Below are 26,517 nucleotides of genomic sequence, written 5' to 3' on the forward strand. Positions count from 1 at the left end.
ATTGGGCGGTGTGGTGTCATTGGGCCCAGAGGACCTGCTACCGTACTGTATCTCTAAATAAAACAAAAGTAAATCTATCTATTTCCTTCACAGGCCCGTAAGCATGCATCATCAGTGCTGTCAGCAGAAAGGGTGCCATAGTGCAATTCTCGGACCTAGAATTCAGCAAGCAGTCTATTTTTCAGGTTCCTTACATTTCCTTTTACTTGAGTCATATGTAAATCATAGTTCACTAATTCTGCTTTCATTTTTGATTTGTAAACATGATCAATTTAATTGGAGGTAATATATTTTCTCTTAATTTTGCGCATTTCTTGTAAGATTGGCAATGTTGCCTATGAGGTGTAAAGTAGGATGTAGCTACTGATATCCCACATGCTGATGAACATTTGTAATTAATAATTTCACAAGTGCCGTTCAACATTCTGCTAATGTAGGATTTTGGTCCTGGTTCTGCCTTGTTTTCAGTTGGAACTATAAGCATTTTTCTGAGACTTCCCTTGTGTAGATAGAATTATGCTATAGAAAATGTGTCTCGAACATCTAAGAGTAAAAAGGCTAATATATCTATTTTCCAGATTGCTCCTGTGCACATTTCGTTGCTCTTTTCTACTATGTAAGTTATTGCTAATAAACATTTTTTAAAGTACTCTGAAAGTTGAAAGTTAATTTTCACTCTAGGTTACACTCAACATTCCCTCTAATTTTTTGTACAGCTGTGCGGACCAAACATTCCTCTGAGCAGGAAACCTTTACGCAGCCTGAAATTTGCATGGCTCTTAATTATCTTTTACAATACGCACATCAAGCAAACACAGTCCGCAACTTACAACACAAGTAAACAATGTCAGACAGGCAAAACAATTGGCAGACACAATGGTAAAAGTAAAATGTTGACTAGAAACATAGAAAACCTACAGCACAATACAGGCCCTTTGGTCCACACTGCTGTACCAGATATGTACCTACTTTAGAAATTACCTAGGGTTACCCATAGCCCTCTATTTTTCTAAGCTCCATGTACCCATCTAGGAGTCTCTTAAAAGATCCTATTGTATCAGCCTCCACCACTGCCATCAGCAGTCTATTCCACGCACTCACCACTCTCTGCGTAAAAAACTTACCCCTGATATTTTCTCTGTACCTACTTCCAAGCACCTTAAAACCCTCTCGTGTTAGCCATTTCAGGCCTGGGAAAAAACCTCTGACTAGCCACACGATCAATGCCTGTCATCATCTCATACACTAGTTTGCATTGGCGTTCAGCGGACCAGTGGTCTGTTCACTTCCATTCTGTGTTTATCGTTATAATTTGTAACAGTGTTGTAATTTTAAACACTGACAATGTAAATACTTTGTAGCTCTAAAGCAGCGGTCCCCAACCACCGGGCCGCAGAGCATGTGCTACCGGGCCGTGAGGAAACGACATGAATCAGCTGCACCTTTCCTCATTCCCTGTCACGCACTGTTGAACTTGAACATAGGGTTGCCAACTGTCCCATATTAGCCGGGACATCCTGTATATTGGGCTAAATTGGTTTGTCCCATGTGGGACTGCCCTTGTCCCGTATTTCCCCCGCTAAGGTAGAGGGTTTCTATGAAACTTTTCGTGCCGAAATGGCGTGAAGCGAAGAAGCAATTACCGTTAATTTATATGGAGAAAATTTTTGAGCGTTCCCAGACCCAAAAAATAACCTAACAAATCATACCAAATAGCACATAAAACCGAAAATAATACTAACATATAGTAAAAGCAGGAATGATATGATAAATACACAGCCTTTATAAAGTAGAAATAATGTATGTACAGTATAGTTGGGAAGATGAAGGCAAAACCGATCTATGGGGGAAAAAATCGGCACGTACGCACATGCGCACATACACACGTCATGCATGCGCACATAGGTGCCCGCGCAAGGCTTCATGGTCATGGTAGTCTTTCCTGGGGTAAAGTGTCCCGGGATTTGACTGCTACTTTTGTCCCTTATTTGGGAGTGAGAAAGTTGGCAAATCTAACTGTAAAAGACATGTTGTGGTGAGTTTAACCCTACTTGAACAGCCCCCCCGCCCCGGTCGGCCGGTCCACAAGAATATTGTCAATATTAAACCGGTCCGCAGTGCAAAAAAGGTTGGGGACCCCTGCTCTAAAGTAAAGGTTTAGATGAGGAGAGAAGACACTCAGATTACTCTGCTGTACCATTCGTTTTACAACCGGTATTTGATGCATTTACCAATCAGTGCGCTAGAGATCTGGGGTCTTATTACGAATGACTATCCGTACAATGTTTACTTGTCATTGAAGCTGGAGTTTTCGGAGGCAGATGTGGGAGTAGCTGAGGTCCTTGGTACATTAGTGTTGGTTTGTCCGGACCCGGTCGAGAAAGGTGGAGCTTCAATTCTTGTGGGGACGAATACGCCTGTTGTGAGGAGGCTAGTGGGAGCCTGCAAGAAGAAAGTTGGAGAGAGCTTTCTGAAACCATTGTCCATTCACCCTGTGTTCCAAGCTGCTTTCGAGGAAGTGCATGGCCGCATTGGGCTGGATGATGAGCAGAAACGAGGGACTGTGTGGTACACCCAGTCCAAACCAGTCGTGTTACAGCCCGGGGAAGTAGCTAGAGTGACAGGAACCCCAAATTTCCCAGAATGCCCGATGCTGAGGCCCTCTTGGTGGATGTTCCAGAAGACCACGAAGAGGAGTCATGCTTACCTGCTGGGATACTGGTGAGGCGCGAACTGCAGAAGCTGTTGGTTGTATCGGTGATGACAGTGATTGTCAGGAACACTTCAGAGAAGGAGGTCACCCTCAGGCGGAGGATGCCAGTGCTGCACCTCTTTCGGTGATAGTAATGTCTACAGTCCCTGTAAGACAAGCTGGGGAGAAACTCTCTCCAAAACAAAAGGGAAGTTGACTGCTGAGCCATTCAACTTTGGGGTCTCTTCGGTTCCTGGAGATAGAAACATAGAAAACCTTCAGCACAATACAGGCCCTTCAGCCCATAATGCTGTGACGAACATGTACTTACTTTAGAAATTACCTAGGGTTACCCATAGCCCTCTATTTTTCTAAAGCTTCATCTACCTACCCAGGAGCCTCTTAAATGTATTGTATCTGCCTCCACCACAGTTGCCGACAGCCCATTCCACACACTCACCACTCTCTGCGTTAAAATAAAACTTACCCCTGACATCTCCTCTGTACGTACTTCCAAGCACCTTAAAACTGTGCCCTCTTGTGTTAGCCATTTCAGCCCTGGGAAAACGCCTCTGACTATCCACATGATTGTCGGCTGGTGGCATTGTGGCATCAGCGTCGGACTTTGGAGTGAAGGCTCCCGAGTTCAAATCCAGCCGGCTCCCTTGCACGCTTTCCATCCTTGCTGGGTTGAGCGTCAAGCTAGCAACTCGGCTTCGTAAAAATAAGAAAGCCTGCTAAAAAAAAAAGCCACCATGATGGTGTCCCGATGACTCGACCCGGAATTAAGGGCTTTCTTCTTCTTCTTATCCACATGATCAATGCCTCTCATCATCAGGTCACCCCTCATCCTCCGTCGCTTCAAGGAGAAAAGGCCGAGTTCACTCAACCTATTCTCATAAGGCATGCTCCCCAATCTAGGCAACATCCTTATAAATCTCCTCTGCACCCTTTCTATAGTTTCCACAACCTTCCTGTAGTGAGGTGACCAGAACTGAGCACAGTATTCCAAGTGGGGTCTGACCAGGGATCTATATGGCTGTAACATTACCTCTCAGCTCTTGAACTCAGTCCCACGGTTGATGAAGGCCAATGGACCGTATGCCTTCTTAACAACACAGTCAACCTGTGTGGTTAAGAAGGCATTGGAAGAGGAGGTCGATTGGCTCTTATTCGTTCAGGGAGCAGACCGATTAAGTTATATTCTGCAAATTTCTATGACATACTAACAGATAAATACACATGGCTAAGGACAAAGTAAAATTCATTTCTTTTAATGTCAGTGGGCTGTTGAATCCAGTCAAGCACAGTAAAATTCTATTAAAAATGAAAAAAGAACAAGCCCATGTGGTATATTTACAGGAAACTCACTTGTGATAATGAACATGGAAAATTAAAGAGAATGGGCTTCACTAATTTGTTTTTCTCCTCATATAAATCAGGACGTAGAAGAGGAGTTGCTATTCTCATCTCAAACAAGCTAAATTTTGAAAAAGTATTCAAAATGGGAGATAGAGAGGGCAGATATATTCTGGTAAGGGGGAACATAGATGGAAATCCAGTTACTTTGTTGAATATATATGCACCTCCAGGAAATTATATTAGTTTCTTCCAGAAAATTACTAATATTATGGTAACGGAAACAGAAGGTCTCTTGATATGTGGGGGAGACTTGAATTTACAATTACAACCAAAGTTGTTTCATAAGTTTTTCTCTTCCAATAGAAAAACTTATGAAACAAAGTCCTTACATAAGGACTTTGAGGTTGTTGGTCTAATTGATATATGGAGGGACCTTTCCCTGACAGCAGAGATTACACTCATTATTGTGCCCCCCATTTCGTATATACAAGAATGGACTATTTCATAACATTTGGAAAAGATAGAGACAAAATAATCACCTGTGGAATTGGGACAATAGATGTAAGTGACCACGCACCTATATATTTATCTGTTGATTTTGACCTGCAACCAAAGAATACTATTTGGAAACTAAATTCAAGTCTACTCAGTGATCCCTATTTTAAGGAAGAAATTAAAAAAGAAATTGGTCCTTACTTAGAATTCAATGATAATGGAAAGGTTTCACCTCCCATTCTATGGGATACTCTGAAGGCTGTCTTAAGAGGGAAAACTATAGCGATATCTTCATATAAGAAAAAATAAGAAATAAAACATCAGAGGAATTACAAAATTAGCTGAAGAAACTAGAAAAAAAACACAAATTGAGTTTAGCACAGGATACGCTAGAGGAAATTTTAAAAATTAGGAATGAAATTAATAGTTTAGCTACACAAGAAATTAGAAAAAAATTAATGTTTCTGAAACAGAGACACTATGAAAGTGGATCTAAATCTATGAAAATACTGGCATGGAAATTGGAAAAAAAAAGATAGCAGAAAATACAATTCATAGAATTAGGGATCCAAGAACAAAAGTGATAAAAAAATAAGCTAAGTGAAATTCAAGAAGCTTTTGAAAAGTTTTACAAAACCCTATATTCCAAAGTTCCAGGGGGAAGCATAACCCAAATTGACACCTTCCTGAATTCTTTAGAGTTACCCACTTTAAGCAAAGAACAAAATAGAACGATGACTGTTGACATAACTGAAGCTGAACTAAAACCTGCAATTAGTAGGCTTAGATTAAGCATGTCACCAGGATCAGATGGATATACGGCAGAGTTTAGAAGTGAGTTAATTCCTGTTTTACTCCCCACACTGAACTGGGCTCTAAGAAAGGCGCAAATGCCACCCAGCTGGAAGGAGGCGATAATCTCAGCTATACCGAAAGAAGGCAAGGATAAAATGGAATGTGGGTCATTTAGACCAATATCTGTTCTTAATGTGGATTATAGAATATTTACCTCCATCATGGCCAAACGATTAGAAGAGTTTCTACCCACACTGATACATAATGATCAGACAGGTTTTATACAACAACGCCAAACACAAGACAATATACGAAGGACACTTCACACTATGGATCATATATAAAAAAATGAAATTGAAGCAGTAGTGATAAGCATGGACGCTGAAAAGGCATTTGATTCGGTTAATTAGAATTTTCTTTACAGAGTTTTACATAGATTTGGTCTACATGACACAATTATTAAAACTATACAGGCACTATACGACAATCCTACTGCCAGGGTTAAAATCAATGGATATTTATCTAATAGTTTTACCCTAGAAAGGGGCACGAGACAGGGTTGTGCATGGTCACCGCTGCTCTTCGCATTATAGCTGAAATCATCAGCTCAATACATCAGACAAAATGAAGATATCAGGGGAATTACTATTAAAGGGACAGAGCATAAATTGGCCTGTTACACGGATGACATTTTGATCTATCTAGGGCAACCAACATACTCTTTACCTAAGTTGATGCAATCCTTTGAACAATATGGCCAATTATCAGGATACAAGATCAACATTGATAAAACCCAACTACTTCCATATAACTATAGCCCACCAAGAGAAATTGAAAGTAGATATCCTTGGGCATGGCAAACAGAGTCCATCAAATATTTGGGCATCATTATGCCAAAAGATTTGGCAAAATTATCAGAATGCAATTATCAGCCTATATATAAAAAAATTAAGGAAGATATAACAAGATGGAACCTAATTCCTTTTCTTGGTCTCAGTTCAAGGACTGAGTCTATTAAAATGAATATACTGCTCAGACTACTATATCTCTTTCAGACCCTACCAATAGATTAACCAAAATCAATTCAATGAATGGAACAAGATGCTATCAAGATATATATGGCAAGGTAAAAGGCCTAGGGTTCATCTCAAAACTTTGCAATTAGCCAAGGAAAAGGGGGGATGGGGCCTACCTCCTCTTAGAGATTACTATTTTACAGCACAGTTGAGAGCCGTGATATGCTGGTGCAACCCATCATATGACACTCAATGGAAAAACATTGAGGAGAGGATACTCTCCATCCCCACACAGGCAATTTTGGCTGATAATAACCTACCAAGTTACATAAATACTATTGATAACCTGTGGGTGAAATAGACTCTTAAAATATGGAAAACTATTATAAAAGAATATAAGCTAGAGAGAGACATTGCAATTCTTAAATGGTGTGCATATGACTCGGAGTTTACGCCAAATAAACTGGATGCTAGTTTTAAGGACTGGACAGCTGAAGGAATAACAGCTATTTGCAATATAATGAAAGGAGGAACACTGTTCAGTTTTGAAATGCTCAAAGAGAAACACTTATTAGAAAAACAAGACTTTTACCGGTATCTACAGATGCGACAGTATGTTCATAGGACGGTTAAAAATATAACCAAGGCAAGTACATGTCTGATAGAGCTATTTAGAAAAGCATATAATTCAGACAACAGTAGTAGAATAATTTCAAGCGTTTATAAGGGTTTGTCAAATCTTAAAACACATTCGACTTCATACATTAAAACAAAATGGGAGAAGGAAGGAGGGTGTGAGGGGGTCTTTAATGATGTACCGTGTCTTCTGGAGGCATCGACTCTGAAAGAGGTCTTGGACAGAAGGTAGGGAGACCCCAATAACCTTCTCTGCTCCCCTAACCACCCTCTGCAAGGCTTTTTTGTCGACAGCACTGCAGCTGGAGTACCAGGTTGTGATGCAAAAGGTCAGCACACTCTCGACCACGCCTCTGTAGAATGTAGTTAAGATGTTGGTGTGGAGTGATGCTTATTTAATTAGAAGGGCCCCTTTTTGTTTTTCATTCTTTTCTTTACGAACCCTTTAGTTAGGTATGATTCATGAATATAATTCCTTTAATCGTATGCAGTGTGCTGTCTGTAGTTTCTTGGCACTGAGTTGTAACAGGGTAGCAAATCACACAGCATCCACACAAACCGGGGTTGGGGTGGGAGAGCCAGCACAATCTCACGGGTTTGGCAGGACCGGAGTGTGTCTTCCCTAAACTTACGCAGCCAAGGTGAGCAAGTGGTTTTATATATAGAAGAAATCTCCAGCTGTGAGTTAAGAAAGGCTATATTTCCGTTGTCGTGCGGCTGCATACCCACACAGCTCAGAGCAAGCAGTGGGTGTACAATTAACACTTGCATTAGTTCTGTTTGAGATTGCGGCCATCTTCATCTTCTCACATGGTGTGAGCAGAATTATCTGCAGCTTAATGTGAAAAAGACTAAGGAGCTGGTGGTAGACCTGAGGAGAGCTAAGGTACCGGTGACCTCTGTTTCCATCCAGGGGGGTCAGTGTGGACATGGTGGAGGATTAAAAATATCTGGGGATACGAATTGACAATAAACTGGACTGGTCAAAGAACACTGAGACTGTCTACAAGAAGGGTCAGAGCCATCTCTATTTCCTGAGGAGACTGAGGTCCTTTAACATCTGCCGGACGAGGCTGAGGATGTTCTACGAGTCTCTGGTGGCCAGTGCTATCATGTTTGCTGTTCTGGGCTGGGGCAGCAGGCTGAGGGTAGCAGATGCCAACAGAATCAACAAATTTATCCATAAGGCCAGTGATGTTATGGGGATGGAACTGGACTCTCTCTCGGTGGTGTCTGAAAAGAGGATGCTGTCTAAGTTGCATGCCATCTTGGACAATGTCTCCCATCCACTACATAATGTACTGGTTGGGCACAGGAGTACATTCAGCCAGAGACTCATTCCACCGAGATGCAACACTGAGCGTCATAGGAAGTCATTCCTGCCTGTGGCCATCAAACTTTACAATTCCTCCCTTGGCGGGTCAGACACCCTGAGCCAATAGGCTGGTCCTGGACTTATTTCATAATTTACTGGCATAATTTACATACTACTATTTAACTATTTATGGTTCTATTACTATTTATTATTTATGGTGCAACTGTAACGAAAACCAATTTCCCCCGGGATCAATAAAGTATGACTATGACTATGACTATGACAGTAGCCAGCAGTTTGTGTTTTGGGTCTCATCTTCCACGTGTTGACTGTACACTTATACGTGTATCTGTTACGTTCACAAGCAAGTGCCAGCTGATTGCCTAGTATGTCTTCCAAGTTGTTGCTGGCGTTACATTGGTGCCCTTTTTCATGCAGCTCAAAAAACTACCAGTTATTATACTAAATATGCTTTTACTGGACTACAATCACTGCTGCCATGGAATTTTCTTTTAATCAAATAATCATCTGACTCCGTGCTTCAGTCCAGGAACTTAATTAACTATACTTGGTACCAAGGACTTGTAATCCTCCACCATGTCCACACTGACCCCTGGATGGAAACAGGGGTCGCCGGTACCTTAGCTCTCCTCAGGTCTACCACCAGCTCCTTAGTCTTTTTCACAATAAGCTGCAGATAATTCTGCTCACACCATGTGACAAAGTTTCCTACCATAGCCCTGTGCTCAGCCTCATCTCCCTTACTGATGCATCCAACTATGGCAGAGTCATCAGAAAACTTCTGAAGATGACAAGACTCTGTGCCGTAGTTGAAGTCCGAGGTGTAAATGGTGAAGAGAAAGGGAGACAAGACAGTCCCCTGTGGAGCCCCAGTGCTGCTGATCACTCTGCCGGACACACAGTGTTGCAAGCACACGTACTGTGGTCTGCCAGTCAGGTAATCAAGAATCCATGACATCAAGTGTCATGTTAGGCAAGTTAGGCATTGAGCCAGATTAAAAAGATTAAGTCAGCAAGGCCAAAGGTGGAGAATGAAACAGTGCTCAGCTTACTTCTCGGTGTCAGCCAAGATCCACCACCTCGACACGCTTTCAGGATCTCTGCGGTTCAAACATTTGTTTATTTTTTTATTGTTCGCTCATTGGATGATTCTCGGTACTGTTTGTGGATTCTGCTGTGTTTCTCTGTCTTGTGGCTGCTGACAAGAAGATGAATCTGAAGGTTGTGTTGGTACACATACTTCGATAATAAGTTTACTTTGAAACCACAATTGTCAAATTAGCAAGACGCAAGTTCTGCAAGATTTGTTGACATGATTCGTTTAAGTATTAAAAATCGTTTTAATATTTCATGAAGGTGTTAATTTTTTAATACTCTTGTTTCAGTATAAGAAGACATCATGGCTCAATAAGAGCATTAGACATAGCATAATTTGGCCATTCAGTCTATCAAGTCTGCGCCACCATTTCAAAGGTTTAAAGGTCCAATTTAATGTCAGAGAAATGTATACAATATACACCCTGAAATGCTTTTGCTTTGCAACCATCCACGAAAACAGGAGTGCCCCAAAGAATGAATGACAGTTAAATGTTAGAACCTCAAAGTCTCCCCCAGTTCCCCCCTCCTGCGCGTAAGCAACAGCGAACTATCCCCCCCTCCCACCACCGGCAAAAAATAGCATTGGCACCCACCATCGAGCACTCAAGCGTGAGCAAAGCAATAGCAAAGACACAGACTTGCAGTTACTCCAATGACTTCACGTTTTCCCCGGTATACGACATACCACAGGCTTTCTCTCTCCCTAATAAGGGAGAAGGAGATGTCTCCATTTTTCCCAACGAGCGGGGAGACATAACAAACATCCCGCTGGGATCTTATAAGTCCGTTACGTTGCTTTTTTCGAGCTCTGTGCCAGAAGATCTTGAAGATCTTGGGTCTACAGGCACACAGCAGATATCCCAACTCCCCTGACAGCGCATGGGTCTCCTGTCATGACACCGACCCTCGGTTCACCCATCTCCAGACCCCCAAGATCCTAGGCTTCCAAATCCGAGCCGGACTCTTAGGCCAAGCTCTTGGTGTGCCGAACAACAACGGTTGGTTATACAACAGGAATTCTGCAGATGCTGGAAATTCAAGCAACACACATCAAAGTTGCTGGTGAACGCAGCAGGTCAGGCAGCATCTGTAGGAAGAGGTACAGTTATGAAACCCCGAGAGTAAGTCCCATTCCTGCAAGAACCAAAGTCAGCATGTAACTCCAGGTAAGGATCTTCTAAAGAACCCTGAAATGGGAAAATAAAGATATTAAAGATAGAAATAGAGCTGTTTCCGAAGATGCAAGCAAAGGAGTGGCTGTTTAGTGCCATCATTTGATCACCATTTGATCATAGCTGATTTATCTTTCCTCTCGACCCCATTCTCCTATCTTCCCCCCTGTAACTTTTAACACCGTTACTAATCAATGTCAACTTGAAATGTACCCAGTGATTTCACAGATTCCCCACTCCCTGGCTAAGGAAATTCTATCTCATCTCCATTCTAAATGGATGGCCCTCATTTCTGAGGCTGTGCCCTCTGGTCCCACTATAAGAAACATCCTTTCCACATCCACTCCATTTAGGCTTTTCAGTATCTGGTAAGGTTTAATGAGATTCCCCCTCAGTGATGGCTGGGTTTTGCCGTATTGTCTGGAGGGCCAGTTGTTCTCCTTTGCTGATGTTCAGTTTTGCAAATGGCTCCTTTGAGGGCCACGCAGACCTGTATCCTTACCTCCTCTGCGGTACATGTCCGAGAACAGAAGGCAACCGTTCTTCTTCAACTTCATACCTTGCTAAGCATTTAACGAACATGCTGACTCCCTTTGTTGGGGCTGTGAGCATCACATCACGAGTTCGACCAACTTCTTTAAAACGATAACCAACATCCAGCTGAAACCGGAGGGCATAATGGTCAGCTTTGACGTGGTGCCCCTGTTCACAAGAGTTCCCATTCAGGACAGCTTGGTCCTGCTGCGGTCAATGTTTGATAAGGGTAGCATTCACCTTTCTGAACAGACCCTTGTATTGACGTACTTTCTCTATAAGGGGCCCTACTGTGAACAAATGGAGAGAGTGCCCATGGGATCGCCCTTCTTGCCAGTTGTTGGTAATTTCTACATGGGGGACTTTGAGGAGAGGACTCTGACTTCATCACCCGTATGCCCCAAATGCTTCTTCAGGTTTGTGGATGACACCTTCGTAGTGTGGCCTCATGAACTGTCCAGGCACTCCAACAGTTCCATGGCCATCTGAACAGTATACATCCAAACATTCGGTTTAAATGGAGACGGAGAAGAATGGTTGCCTTCTGTTCTCGGATATGGCGTTTGTCGGAAACCCAGTTACATGGACTTGTACCTCAACAATAGCAGCCAGCAAATCACCTCCCAATGTAGAGCGGTTCTTTCTACTTTGAGAACTATTTTGGACCCGGAGAGTCTCTGAGGAAATAAGACAATTACACACGACGTTCTTACAGAATGGCTACAAGGTGAGGGAAATCGATCACCTTTAAAGGGCCGACAGAAAAACTAGGAAACCTCACAACTCGGAGGAACCTGTTGCTGCTGTTTGTCCTCCCATATTTCCACAGTTCCCGGAAGGATCGCCAGGATCCTGAAGAAATACCAGATTAATACCACCCACAAAGCCCTAAAGAAGCTCAAGTCACAGCTTATGCAGGTCAGAGATGGCCTGGGACTCTGGTCGGCTGGCGTTTACCGGATTCCCTGTGAATGTGGAACAGCGTACTGTATATCGGCCAGACGGACACGCATCAAGGAGCACAGGAGGTGTATCCAACTGGGTTACTCAGAGAAACCAGCAGTAGCAGAACATTGCATTCACAATGCCCATAGGATTGATTTCAACAGAACAAGACTACTGTTCCACGCCAATGGCTTTTGGGAACGCCTGGTGAAGGAAGCCATTGAAATAAAAGTAGAAGAAAAGAATTTTAACAAAGACGAAGGTCTCGCTCTAAGTAAGAACTGGAATTTGATTGTAAACAAGGTGGGAGAACAGAAACAATATTGGATGAGGACTAACCAATCAGGAGGGACAGACTATGGCGGTATAAATACCAGCAGACTAGACATGCCCAGGCATCATCCCTGTAGAAGACGGTAGAGTTTGTCATTGAAGTGTTGGTTATAATTGATATCTGTACCCGGCTGGAAGCCCAAGAAGAGTTTAGTGATGAAACATACCAGCTCTCGCTTAGAAGCAACTTGGATCTACTCCAATTACAAACAAGAGAAAATCTATAGAAGCTGGAAATCCAAGCAACACACACAAGATGCTGGAGGAACGCAGCAAGCCAGGCAGCATCTGTGGAAAAGAGAACAGTCAACGTTTAAAAGAGTATTGAATTGAATTGACTTTATTTCTTACATCCTTCACATACATGAGGAGTAAAAATCTTTACGTTATGTCTCCATCTAAATATACAATGTGCAATCATAGTAATTTATAATATATAATAAATAGAACAGTCATTGTAATATAGAGTACACTCAAATCAGCGTGAGTTAATCAGTCTGATGGCCTGGTGGAAGAAGCTGTCCCAGAGCCTGTTGGTCCTGGCTTTTTTGCTGCAGTACTGCTTCCCAGATGGTAACAGCTGGAATAGATTGTGGTTGGGATGGCTTGGGTCCCCAATGATCCTATGGGCCCGATTTACACACCTGTCCTTGTAAATGTACTGAATCATGGGAAGTTCACATCCACAGATGCGCTGGGCTGTCCACACCACTCTCTGCAGAGTCCTGTGATTAAGGGAGGTACAGTTCCCATACCAGGCAGTGATGCAGCCAGTCAGGATGCTGTCCTGCTGAAGGGTCTCAGCCCGATACGTCGACTGTACTTTGTTCCATGTTTGGATCCACTCTAATTTGCCTATTGGCACAATAGGTCCACAGCAAATGCCACTTCATTGGCTCTTTAATCAACCCTGGAACATCTGGCCAACAAAGATGCATATATCACCCTACTCTTTATTGACAACAGCTCAGCATTCAATACTATCATCCCCTCAAAATTTATCAATAATCTTCAAGACCTTGGCCTTAATACCTGCTTGTGCAATTGGATCCTTGATTTCCTCACTTGTGGACCACAGTCAGTTCAGATTGGCAACAATATCTCCTCGGCAATCTCCATCAGCACAGATGTACCACAAGGGTGTGTGCTCAGCCCCCTACTCTACTCGCTTTGCCTTTAAGGCTGTGTGGATAAGCACATCTCCGGCATCATATTCAAGTTTGCTGATGACGCCACTGTTGTGGGCCATATCAGATGCCCAGTCCATCATTGGTCAAACCCTCACCACCATATCTGCATGGAGCATTGTCTCAGGAAAGCAGCACCCACTTCCCAGGCCACGCTGTCTTCTCACTGCTGCCATCAGGAAGGTGGTACAGAATCCTCAGGATCCACACAGTTCGGTTCAGGGACAGTTTTTATCCTTCAGCCATCAGGCTCCTGAATCAGAGGGGATAACTTCACCATTTACCCCATCATTGAAATGTTCCCACAACCTATGGACACACGTTCAAGGACTTTTCATTCGATATTCTAGATATTTATTGCTTATTTATTTATTATTATTTCTTTCTTTTTGTATTTGCACAGTCTTTTGCACATTGGTTGTCTGATGGCCCTTTTGGGTGCAATCTTTCATTGATTCTATTACGGTTATTGAATTTATTAAGTATGCCTGCAAGGAAATGAATCTCAGAGTTATATGTGGTGACGTACAGTATATGAATGAATGCAGCCAAGTGAAAAAATATTACTCCAAGGCTAAGGTGCAAAACGTACCAACAATCAATATGTAGTGCAAGGCACATACAGCACATACGGGATAGCAAGTAAACATACAGTCACACACAAAAAACATACATAACCCATGCCCAGAGTGACATGTTCTGTAAATTAATGGTGCATGGGTGTTATCGGCTAGAACAAGCAGTTCTCAGCCATCCGCAAATGCACACACCCAATCCAGCTTGTCAGGCCACAGGCTGAACACTGGGGGGCAGCACTGACATGACTGGCCAGCCTCCAACCCAGCATGGACAGCGCACTATGCTACCCCCTGGCACCACAGTTTTACTGTGGAGAAAATTTGGGAGCTGAGGAAACAGGGGACGTAAGTTCTTCAACACACATAAATTCCAACGGCCCAATCCGTGGCAGGAGCAGGCCATGGTGCTGAGGTTTCTCGCAGGTCAGCGATGCTTGTCTTAAAGTACAGAAGGGACATGTGGGGCGGCCATTGTTAGAGTAGGCCAGTGATGAGAGACGGAATGTCAGGCTTTGACTCAAAGGAGGAAAGAGAGAGAAGAAGGGACAGTAATGAAAGCAGTCTCAATAGGTGAACAGACAGGAGATTTCATGGATGTGAATGGGACACCAAGATGGTATGTTGCCTCCCAGGTGCCAGGGTCAGGGATATCTCAGATCGTGTCCACAGCATTTTGGAGGGGGAGGGAGAGCGGCCAGATCTCTTGATACATATTGGTACCAATGAACATAGAACATAGAATAGTACAGCACAGTACAGGCCTTTCGGCCCACAATGTTGTGCCAACCCTTAACCCCTGCCTCCCATATAACCCTCCACCTTAAATTCCTCCATATACCTGTCTAGTAGTCTCTTAAATTTCACTAGTTTATCTGCCTCCACCACTGACTCAGGCAATGCATTCCATGCACCAACCACTCTCTGACTAAAAAAACCTTCCTCTAATATCTCCCTTGAACTTGCCACCCCTTACCTTAAAGCCATGTCCTCTTGTATTGAGCAGTGGTCCCCTGGGGAAGAGGCACTGGTTATCCACTCTATCTATTCCTCTTATTATCTTGTACACCTCTATCATGTCTCCTCTCATCCTCCTTCTCTCCAAAGAGTAAAGCCCTAGCTCCTTTAATCTCTGATCATAATGCATACTCTCTAAACCAGGCAGCATCCTGGTCAATCTCCTCTGTATCCTTTCCAATGACATAGGAAGAAAAAGCAAAGAGGTCCTGAAAAGAGAATTTAGAGAGCTAGACAGAAAGCTGAGAAGCAGGACTTCCATGGTAGTAATTTACGAATTGCTACCAGTGCCACAAGCCAGTGAGGGTAGAAACAGGATGATTTGGCAGACAAATGTGTGGCTGAGAAGCTGGTGCCAGAGGGCAGGGTTTCAGCTTCTTGGATCACTGGGATCTCTTCTGGGGGAAGTTATGACCTGTTCAAAAGAGATGGGTTACACCTCAAACTGAGGGGGACTAATATTCTCACGGGTAGGTTTGTTGCAAGAGTCTCAACTAATATGGCAGGGGGTGGTGGGAGCCAGAGTGAAAGGACTCAGGATAGAACAAATAGTAAAAAGGCAAAGATAGCATGCAGTCAGACTGTCAGGAAGGACAGGCAGATGATAGGACAAAATTGCAGCCAGCTGGGTGAGTATCAGTGCATTGGGGATGCAGAATCAAAAAGGGTAGCAAATACAATACTCAAAGTGTTATATCTGAATGCACAGAGTATAAGAAATAAGGCGGATAATCTTGTTGCACAATTACAGAAAAGTTACAAGCATGGTTAGAGCATTGGCTGATTGGTAGGAAGTAGTGAGTTGGAATAAAAGGATCCTTGTCTGGTTGGCTGCCGGTGACTAGTGGTGTTCCGCAGGGGTCGGTGTTGGGACCACTTCTTTTTATGCTGTATATCAATGATTTGGATGATGGAATAGATGGCTTTCTTCCCAAGTTTGCAGATGATACGAAGATTGGTGTAGGGCCAGGTAGAGTTGAGGCAATAGGAAGGCTGCAGAAGGACGTCAGAAGATTAAGAGAATGGGCAAGAAAGGGGCAAATGAAATATAATGTTGGAAAATGTATGGGCATGCACTTTGGTAGTAGAAATAAATGTGTGGACTATTTTCTAAATGGGGAGAAAAATCCAAAACTGAGATGCAAAGGGACTTGGGAGCCCTTGTGTAGAACAACCTAAAGGTTAACTTGCAGGTAGAGACTGTGGTGAGGAAGACAAATGCAATACTACAGTTCACTTCAAGAGGTCTAGAATACAAGAGCAGGGATGTGATGCTGAGGCTTTATAAGACACTGGTGAGGCCTCACCTTGAGTGTTGTGAACAGTTTGGGGCTCCTCATCTGAGAAAATATGTGCTGGCATTGGAGATGGTCCAGAGGAGGTTCACAAGGATGATTCCAGGAATTAAAGGGTTATCATACAAGGAACGTTTGATGGCTCTGGGTCTGTACTTGCTGGAATTTACCAGTATGAGGGGGGATCTCATTGAAACCTTTCGAATGTTGGAAGGCCTAAACAGAGTAGATGTGGAAAGGATTTTTCCCATGGTGGGAGAGTATAGGACAAGAGGGCACAGCCTCAGGATAGAGGGGCATCTATTTAAAAAAGAGCTGCTGAGAAATTTCTTTAGCCAGAGGGTGGTGAACTTGAGGAATTTATTATCACAGGCAGCTGTGGAGCCCAGGCCGTTAGGGGTATTTAAGGCAGGACTTGGTAGTTTCTTGATTGGACACGGCATCAAAGGTTACGGTGAGAAGGCCGGGGAGTGGAGCTGAGGAGGAAGCAAAAGGGATTGAATGGCGAGCAGTCTTGATGAGCCAAATAGCCTATTTCTGCTTCTATGTCATATGGTCTAAGTGCTGGAGGAAATCAATGAGTCAGATAGCGTCTGTGGAGAGGAATAAACAGTCAATATTTTGGGCCAAGGATTGAAATATTGATTGTTTATTCCTCTCCATAGATGCTGCCTGACCTGCTGAGTTCCTCCAGCATCTTGTGTGTGTTACTCAAGATTTCCAGCACCTGCAGAATCTCTTGTGTTTATTATACTAGTTGTGATGCGCATGTACAAAATAGAGGGGAAAGGCATTAGAGGCCTGAAAGTGCATGAAGGTGGAGGAATTCCCTCAACCTTACCTGGTGCATTCTCAGGCCCCGTAGGAAGCTAGAAAACAAATTGCTGAAACAACAGAAAATCTGCAGAAGCTAGAAATCCAGAGCAACACACACAAAGTGCTGGAGGAACACAGCAGGTCAGGTGGGAGGAGAGAGAAGCAGCACACCGCACATGCGCAGCCCTCCAATGAAAAATGATATCGTATCTGTTAAATAGGGGCCGTGGACAATTCTGATTTGATGGAGATGGACGTGAAAGCACAGAGGAACATCTGGAAAAATTCCTGAAACGCTCTTTCGCTGCTGTCGTTACTGCGCGGTCGGGAATCTTTTGGAGGGAAGGCCTTAAAATCCCCGGCTTTGCCTGCTGTTGGTGACCGAGAAGGAGGTCGAATCGTTCGGATAGAGATGGTGCTCAGTACCCAGTGTCGGAGAGCTGATCAGAGCTCGAAGTTTTCGGATGACTCAGAGTCGGACCGTGTCGGGTATGGCAGGGAGAGTTTTTCTTCCTTCTCCCCGTCTGCGTGAGATGTGGGATATTTGAGAGACTTTGAACTTTTACTGTGCTCATGGACTTCTTCATCAGGTTATGGTATTGTTGCACTCTTGTAACTATATGTTATAATTATGTGGTTTTGTTAGTTTTTTTCAGTCTTGGTCTGTCCTATGTTTTGTGATATCACTCCGGAGGAAATAGTGTATCATTTCTTAATGCATGCATTACTAAATGACAATAAAAGAGGACTGCGTGTCTTCATAATCTATGGAAAAGAGTAAACAGTGGATGTTTCGGGCTGAGACCCTTCAGTGGGACTGGAGAACAAAAACTGAGGAGTGGATTTAAAAGGTGAGGGGAGGGGAGAGAGAAGCTCAAGGTGCTAGGTGAACTTGAAGGTGGGGGGATGAAATAAAGAGCTGGGAAGTTGATTGGTGAAAGAGATACAGGGCTGGAGAAGGGGGAATCTGATAGAAGAGGATAGAAGGCCATGGAAGAAAAAAAGAGGGGAGGAGAACCAGAAGGAGGTGATGGGTGGGCACGGAGATAAGCTGAGAGAGGGAAAAGAGAACAGGGAATGGTGAAGGAGAGGTGGGTGTGTGGGGGAGGGAAATTACCAGAAGTTCGAGAAATTGATGTCATGCCATCAGTTTGGAGGCTACTCAGACAGAATATAAGGTATTGTTCCTCCAACCTGATTTATTTGTGGAAACAAATAGCAGAGCAAAATTGATCATTAAGCTACCACGAAGTTGGACTGAAAGTGGATGAGTGAATAAGGGAATAAGACCATAAGGTATTCGGCCCATCGAGTCTGCTCCGCCATTCAATCATGGGCTGATCCAATTCTTCCAGTCATTCCCACTCCCCTGCCTTCTCCCCATACCCTTTGATGCCCTGGATAAGCAAGAACCTCTCTATCTCTGCCTTAAATGCGCCCAATGACTTGGCCTCCACAGCTGCTTGTGACAACAAATTCCACAGATTTACCACCCTCGACTAAAGTAATTTCTCCGCATCTTAGTTCTAAATGGACGTCCTTCAATCCTGAAGTCGTGCCCTCTTGTCCTAGAATCCCCTACCATGGGAGATAACTTTGCCATATCTAATCTGTTCAGGCTGTTTAACATTCAGAATGTTTCTATGAGTTCCCCCCTCATTCTCCTGAACTCCAGGGAATACAGCCCAAGAGCTGCCAGACTTTCCTCATACGGTAACCCTTTCATTCCTGGAATCATTCTTGTGAATCCTCTGAACCCTCTCCAATGTCAGTATATCCTTTCTAAAATAAGGAGCTCAAAACTGCACACAATACTCCAAGTGTGGTCTCACGAGTGCCCTATAGAGCCTCAACATCACATCCCTCCTCTTATATTCCATAGCTCTAGAAATGAATGCCAACATTGCATTTGCTTTCTTCACAACCAACTAAACCTTGAGGTTAAACTTTAGGGTATCCTGCACAAGGGCCCCCAAGTCCCTTTGCATCTTTGCAATTTGAATTCTCTCCCCAGCTAAATAATTGTCTGCCTGTTTATTTCTTCCACCAAAGTGCATGACCATACACTTTCCAACATTGTATTTCATTTACCACTTCTTTGCCCATTTCTCTAAACTATCTAAGTCTCTCTGCAGGCTCTTTGTTTCCTCAACACTACCCACTCCTCCACCTATTTTTGTATCATTGGCAAATTTAGCCACAAATCCATTAATCCCATAGTCCAAATCATTGACATACATCGTAAAAAGCAGCGGTCCCAACACCGACCCCTGTGGAACCGGCAGCCAGCCAGAGCAGGATCCCTTTTTTCCCACTGTCAGGACCCCCGTGACGGGAATAAAGAACCAGCAGAGATGGAAAACACTTTGGAGTCCAGTATTGCTATAAACTAATAATATTTATTAGTAACTACGCAATACAGTAATATAAATGTGGATAAATCAAACAAGTTAGCAATGATTACATATATAAGTAAGTATATCAGTAAGTGTGGAAATATATATGTATGAAAAACCAAGCTTCTTTAAGCTAGGGGTAAAAAGATACAGTCTTACGATGATGAGTAAAGTTCAGTTCAGTTCAGTTCAGTTTGTGGTATTTAGTTGAGTAGTGATGGAGAGAGAGGGAGAGATTTTAGTCTTCAGGTGAGCTGACACCGTCGATCTTCTCGTCGTCCTTCGAAATCCTTTAAAAGTCACCGACTGTGACTTTAACAAAGGGGACCGGTTTTCTGTGGTGGAGCTATCCCCCAGGCCAGGGTGGACAAATGGACAATTCCTCACCAGTCAACCCTTTTCCTCTTTCCACTGCAAGAGCGACGGATCGATCCGCCTGGTCGATCCTCCAAAACCCACTTTTCCTGGGGGCACAACAGTGCTCATTCAGTGTCCAGAACATGTGTCTGAGGTCTATCATCTGACCTCCTATTTTATCTTCTCGTGCTGAGCATCAACTGTCATTCAAATAACTCCTCCTTTCTCTCTCTGTGAAAGAAATGCAAGCAGGCACAAGTCCTTGAGAAGTGTCAACAACCTGCCGAAAATCATAACATCGAGTGTCCATTAAATAACACTGCCTTCGGTCACCATAGAAACTTACGAGCTGCTCGGTGCTGTCTCCAACTCAGCAGAAATCCGAAAGTTAACCAATTCTTTATCGTGCCTTAAAGTGGCAGTCCACAGTTAGTCTTCGTCTCCGTCTCTCTCTCTCTCTCTCTCTGTCTCTCTCTCTCTCTTTCAAAACAAGATGTCAGTGTTAAATAGCTCTCTCTCTCTCTTTTCAAAACCACAGTTAATAGGGGTCATCGAGCACAGTTTATAGGGGTAATTCAGGACTTCGTCACACTCCCCTTCCTCAGAGAAAAAAAATTGATGAAGATGATTTTTTTTGTCTAAATGTAAATTACAGAGTTTGAAACAATACAGGTAAAAATCATCAGATGACAGAGCAAAAATGTGTACAGTTTCCAACTTAACATCTAGATAAGCAATCCGCTATAATATTGTCAGTACCTTTCACATGTTTGATTGTTAAGTCACATTCTTGCAATATCAGAGTCCAATTTAACAACCTATTCTTATCCTTAATCTTAGTTAAAAACACCAACACATTGTGATCCGTGTAAATCACAAGGGATCTTTGAGCAGGACAAGTATAAAATGTTGTAAGGCCAGAATAAGTGCTAGTAATTCCTTTTCAACAGTTGAATAATTTTTCTGGTGTACATTAAAGTTCTTTGAGAAATAAGCTACTGGATGTTCAAGGAAGTCATTCACTCCTTCCTGTAACAGTACTGCGCCAGCAGCTTTGTCACTAACGTCTGTTGCTATAGAAAATGACTTTGAAAAATCAGGTGCTTTGAGCACAGGATGATAACACAGGATGATTTTCAGACATTCAAATACCTCCTGGCAAAGGTCATTCCATACAAATCTTTCACTCTTCCCCAGGAGTTTTGTTAGGGAGAGAGCGATATCAGCAAAGTTCTTACATAACTTATGATGATACCCAACCATTCCTAAAACCCTTCTTAAAGCTTTCTTGCCAGTCGGAACAGGAACTCCAGCAATAGCTTGAACCTAGGCCTGTACAGGAGCCAGTTGGCCCTGGCCTACTACGTAGCCAAGATAAGTAACAGTAGCATGACCAAACTCACTTTTAGCGAGATTCACAGTAAGATTGGCCTTGGAAAGTCTGTCAAACCGTTTTTCTACAGCTGCAATCTGCTCCTCCCACGTGTCATCCCAGACCACTAATCATTGATATAAACCCCTGTGCTTTCTAACCCTCCAATCACAGAACTGATCATTCTTTGAAATGTCTCTGGTGCATTTTTCATCCTGAAGTGTAAAACATTGTCCTCATACAGTCTAGACGGTGTCACAAACGCTGATGTCTCTTTAGCCCTCTCTGTTAAGGTAACACTCCAGTATTCTTTTAACAAGTCAATCTTAATAAGGTATTTAGCCTTCCCCATTCTATCAATACAGTCATCCATTCTCATTCCTTGTTCCTTCTTGCTTCTATTTTCTTCTTCAACCATTTTACTTTCCTCAAAGTTCTCTCTGTGAAGGTGCTGTTTCATGGGCTGGGCTGAATTGATAATGACGTGATGCACAGCACCTGGGCACTGCTTCAATATGTCAATCAGTCCTTTCACTTGTTTTTGCGGTTTTGGGTCCAACTGTTGGACCTTATCAGTAATATTTTCCAAAACAATGGAATTCGGACATTTTGGTGAGACTAGATTCAGTGGGTAAACATGTTTTCCCACTCCGTTATCAGATTCCATGACTCCATTTTGTTCCATAACAATTCCCCCAGCTGCAATTCTAGCAAACAAGTGTTTTATTTTGATTCGACCATCTTGTAAACTTTCCTTTGCAAAGACACAAAGCTTATAAAACCCCTTCCAGAGTTCTCTGAGTAGGGTCAAAGGTCCTTTTGGCCTGTAACTGAATACAGGTTTCAAGAAACTACCCTCTAATGCCTTCTGAATCGAATCTCCAACAATAAATAACCTGCTCATCCCAATTTTTCCCATTTCTCACACCATATACTTGAATCATGGTCTTAAGAGTTGAGTTGAGCTGTTCCAAGTCTCCCTTGGACTCTGTCTGATATGCAGATGACACCATGTGCTTAGCTTCCAATTCTCTTAACTATCCCCTGGAATGTTCTTGAAGTAAAGGTACTGCCCTGGTCAAATTGAATTCCTTTGGGCAGACCTACCAGTGTGAAAACTTACTGAATGCTGTTACCACAGTCTTGGCAGTGTTTTCAAAAACCACTGCTTCAGGGGACCTAGACACAGCACACATAATTATTAACACATACTGATAACAAACTGCAGTCCTTTGCAAACAGCCTACACAATCCACCATGACCCTAGGAAAAAGTTCACTAAAAGCAGATAGCGGTTTAAGTAGTGTTACCTGAATAACCTGATTAGATTTCCCCTCAACTTGACAGGTATGGCAGATCCTGTTACAATTCACAACATCCTTTCTTAAACTAGGCCAATAAAATTCTTTCATAATCCTATTCACTGTCTTTCTCACTCCATGATGTCCACCTAAAGTCATACTGTAAGCCAAGTTTAAAATTTCAGCTCTGTAAACTTTCAGAACCACCACGTGACTTGCAGGCACAGTGGCTGGTCTCCACCTCCTCATCAACACCCCATCTTTAAGGTAATGTCCCACTGACTCTCTCTCTGAATCTCCTCTCCTGTGAGAGCTACCTCCTTTAAAGCCACCATTTCAGAATCTCGCTTCTGTTCCTCTATAAATTCTTTCCTCAATAAGGACAAACCTTTCCTTTCCTCTTTGTTCTCCTCAGCCTTACTACCCTCCAAGTCCTGCTGAAATCTGGAAGTTAGAAAAGTCTGTGTCACATCTTCATACTTTAAACCTCTGGTTTTGCTATCATAGGCCTCAACAGCAGCTTTGCTCATCAGCTGAATTGCTGAAACACTCTTATCTTGGACAGCTGTCAACATTCCTCCATTGTTTACTAAACTCAGCACCATCACCAGGTTTATAAGAACCATGTATACATTATGGAAGAGATCAAACAATCCATTCATCTGATTACAACTTTCACTTTGACTTGCTTCCATAACATCACCCTGAATAACAGCATGACCTTGCAAATGTTCAAATGTCCAAACAAAATTCAACAGAGTAGCACATCCTTTCTCAGCAGGCCTTTGTCCTGCAAGCAGGGTCAAAGGTCGCATAACTAATCCAACCTTTTCCGGCACTTTATCCAAAAGTCCAGGAACAGCACTTTTCCCATTATTTCCAGCAACACTGACCTCACCGATTTCTACCTCATCACCAACTTTTAGAACACGGTCAAATACAAGTGACTGAGAATCCTCACATTCCACTGGTACCAAAGTTAACCTCTTATTAACTGAACCAAGATCATCTGACACAAGAAAACTGTATTCCTTTTCAACCAAATCAGACACCTCAGACTTTAACTGAGCTTTAACATAGGGTTCGGAACTCTATGAATTCACAGGTACTTCCACAACCTGAACACATTCAATCGGAACAGCTGCCTGTTCTGGGCTGTCATCACTTGTCTCAGTTTCAAATTCAAGGTCATCCCGAACCTACCAGCTATTCTCTGGCAAACTCTCATCTGGAGTAATCTCAACCTCGTGGGTTAAAACCTCCTCGTCTGCTTTCTTATCAGACCCCTGCAGGGTAGGGGCATCCTCTGCCAGTGGGTATGCCCTTACACCACCAAGAACACAACTTATAAATTCATCACACAAAACAAGCCCCTCCGAGCTGCAAAAATCATCAGGGTCTGACACGAAACCTCTTTGCTGCCACATCTCCCTTTTAAACTATCTCTGTCTTTCTGCCACGTGATCTTCATGTTGCCATTTTTCCCTTTCAAGCTGTCTCTGCTCTCTGTTTTGCTGCCTCTCTGACCTCTCTTTGGCTGTTCGAATTTCAATTCATGCTCCAGTCTTAATTTTTCCAACTGAAGCTCAAGCTCATCCTCAATCGGTTTCCTTCCAACAAACAACTCTCCCCCCACCCCCGTGACCCCTGTTTCCATCCGGGGGGTCAGTGTGGACATGGTGGAGGATTACAAATACCTGGAGATACGAATTGACAATAAACTGGACTGGTCAAAGAACACTGAGGCTGTCTACAAGAAGGGTCAGAGCCGTCTCTATTTCCTGAGGAGACTGAGGTCCTTTAACATCTGCCGGACGATGCTGAGGATGTTCTACGAGTCTGTGGTGGCCAGTGCTATCATGTTTGCTGTTGTGTGCTGGGGCAGCAGGGTGAGGGTAGCAGACATCAACAGAACCAACAAACTCATTCGTAAGGCCAGTGATGTTGTGGGGATGGAACTGGACTCTCACGGTGGTGTCTGAAAAGAGGATGCTGTCCAAGTTGCATGCCATCTTGGAAAATGTCTCCCATCCACTACATAATGTACTGGGTGGGCACAGGAGTACATTCAGCCAGAGACTCATTCCACCGAGATGTAGCACAGAGTGTCAGGAAGTCATTCCTGCCTGTGGCCATCAAACTTTACAACTCCTCCCTTGGAGGGTCAGACACCCTGAGCCAATAGGCTGGCCTGGACTTATTTCATAATTTACTGGCATAATTTACATATTACTATTTAACTATTTATGGTTCTATTACTATTTATTATTTAGGGTGCAACTGTAATGAAAACCAATTTCCCCCGGGATCAATAAAGTATGACTATGACTATGACTAACGCCTCCTCATCAAACGTTCCCTTATCTATATAATGCTGGGCTATTATCATCTGCATCTGAGCTTTTCTCATTATAGTGGTCACCTTTAGTTGTAACTTTTGAGCAATTCCCAACAGCACAGCCCTCGTAGCATCCTCCAACGCTTCCGGGGTTGGTTCCAACATAAACTCCTCAACACTAACATCCATTTCTGCTGTATTTCCATACAACCAAATCAAAAGGGATTTTTCCCCAATCAATTCAAACAAACCTCCCACAGTTTTTTCATATCCTGGACGAGCCCACAAATTTGTCACGAACCCCGTGACGGGAATAAAGAACCAGCAGAGATGGAAAATACTTTGGAGTCCAGTAATGCTATTAACTAATAATATTTATTAGTAACTAGGCAATACAGTAATATAAATGTAGATAAATCAAACAGGTTAGCAATGATTACATATATAAGTAAGTATATCAGTAAGTGTGGAAATATATATGTATGAAAAACCAAGCTTCTTTAAGTCTAGGGGTAAAAAGATACAGTCTTATGATGAGGAGTAAAGTTCAGTTCAGTTCAGTTTGTGGTATTCAGTTGAGTAGTAATGGAGAGAGAGAGAGGGAGAGATTTGAGTCTTCAGGTGAGCTGACGCCGTCGATCTTCCCGTTGTCCTTCAAAATCCTTTAAAAGTCACTGACTGTGACTTTAACAAAGGGGACTGGTTTTCTGTGGTGGAGCTATCCCCCAGGCCAGGGTGGACACATGGACAATTCCCCACCAGTCAACCCTTTTCCTCTTTCCACTGCAAAAGCAATGGATCGATCCGTCTGATCAATCCTCCAAAACCCACTTTTTCCTGTGGGCACAACAATGCTCATTCAGTGTCCAGAACATGTGTCTGAGGTCTATCATTTGACTTCCTATTTTATCTTCCCATACTGAGTATCAACAGTCATTCAAATAACTTATCCTTCCTCTCTCTGTGAAAGAAATGCAAGCAGGCAAAAGTGCTTGAAGAAGTATCAACAACCTGCCAAAAATCATAACATCAATTGTCCATTTAATAACGCCCTCGGTCACCATAGCAACTTACAAGCTGCTCGGTGCTGTCTCCAACTCAGCAGAAATCCAAAAGTTAACCAGTTCTTTCTCGTGCCTTAAAGTGGCAGTCGAACAGTTAGTCTTCGTCTCTCTCTCTCTCTCTCTCTTTCAAAACAAGATGTCAGTGTTAAATCTCTCTCTCTCTCTTCAAAAGCACAGTTAATAGGGGACATCGAGTACAGTTCATAGGGGTAATTCAGGACTCTGTCACACCACTCTCTGTTTGCTGATCAGCCAATGCCCCACCCATGCTAGTAACTTCCCTGTAATTCCATGGTCTCTTATCTTGCTAAGCAGCCTCATGTGCAGCACCTTGTCAAAGGCCTTCTGAAAATCTAAGTACACCACATCTACCGCATCTCCCTTG

General features: G+C 43.1%; 1 protein-coding gene across 3 annotated transcripts in view; it reads left to right on the plus strand.

The window, feature by feature from the left end:
• The window catches only part of zufsp (zinc finger containing ubiquitin peptidase 1), an 80,183-nt gene extending 62,143 nt beyond the window's left edge, over positions 1-18,040 (plus strand). The window contains exons 10-11 of one of the 3 annotated variants that reach the window (XM_063033440.1): positions 94-185; positions 17,526-18,040. In XM_063033440.1, the coding sequence (XP_062889510.1) occupies positions 94-141 (48 nt within the window). In that variant the 3' untranslated portion in view covers positions 142-185; positions 17,526-18,040. Of the gene's footprint in view, positions 1-93; positions 3,978-17,525 lie in introns of those variants that run through there. The other 2 variants (XM_063033450.1, XM_063033432.1) reach the window with 2 other exon arrangements.
• The last annotated feature ends 8,477 nt before the right edge of the window (positions 18,041-26,517 follow it).

The sequence above is a fragment of the Mobula hypostoma genome, chromosome 2, assembly GCF_963921235.1.
Source record: "Mobula hypostoma chromosome 2, sMobHyp1.1, whole genome shotgun sequence".
Taxonomy (NCBI): Eukaryota; Metazoa; Chordata; class Chondrichthyes; order Myliobatiformes; family Myliobatidae; genus Mobula; species Mobula hypostoma.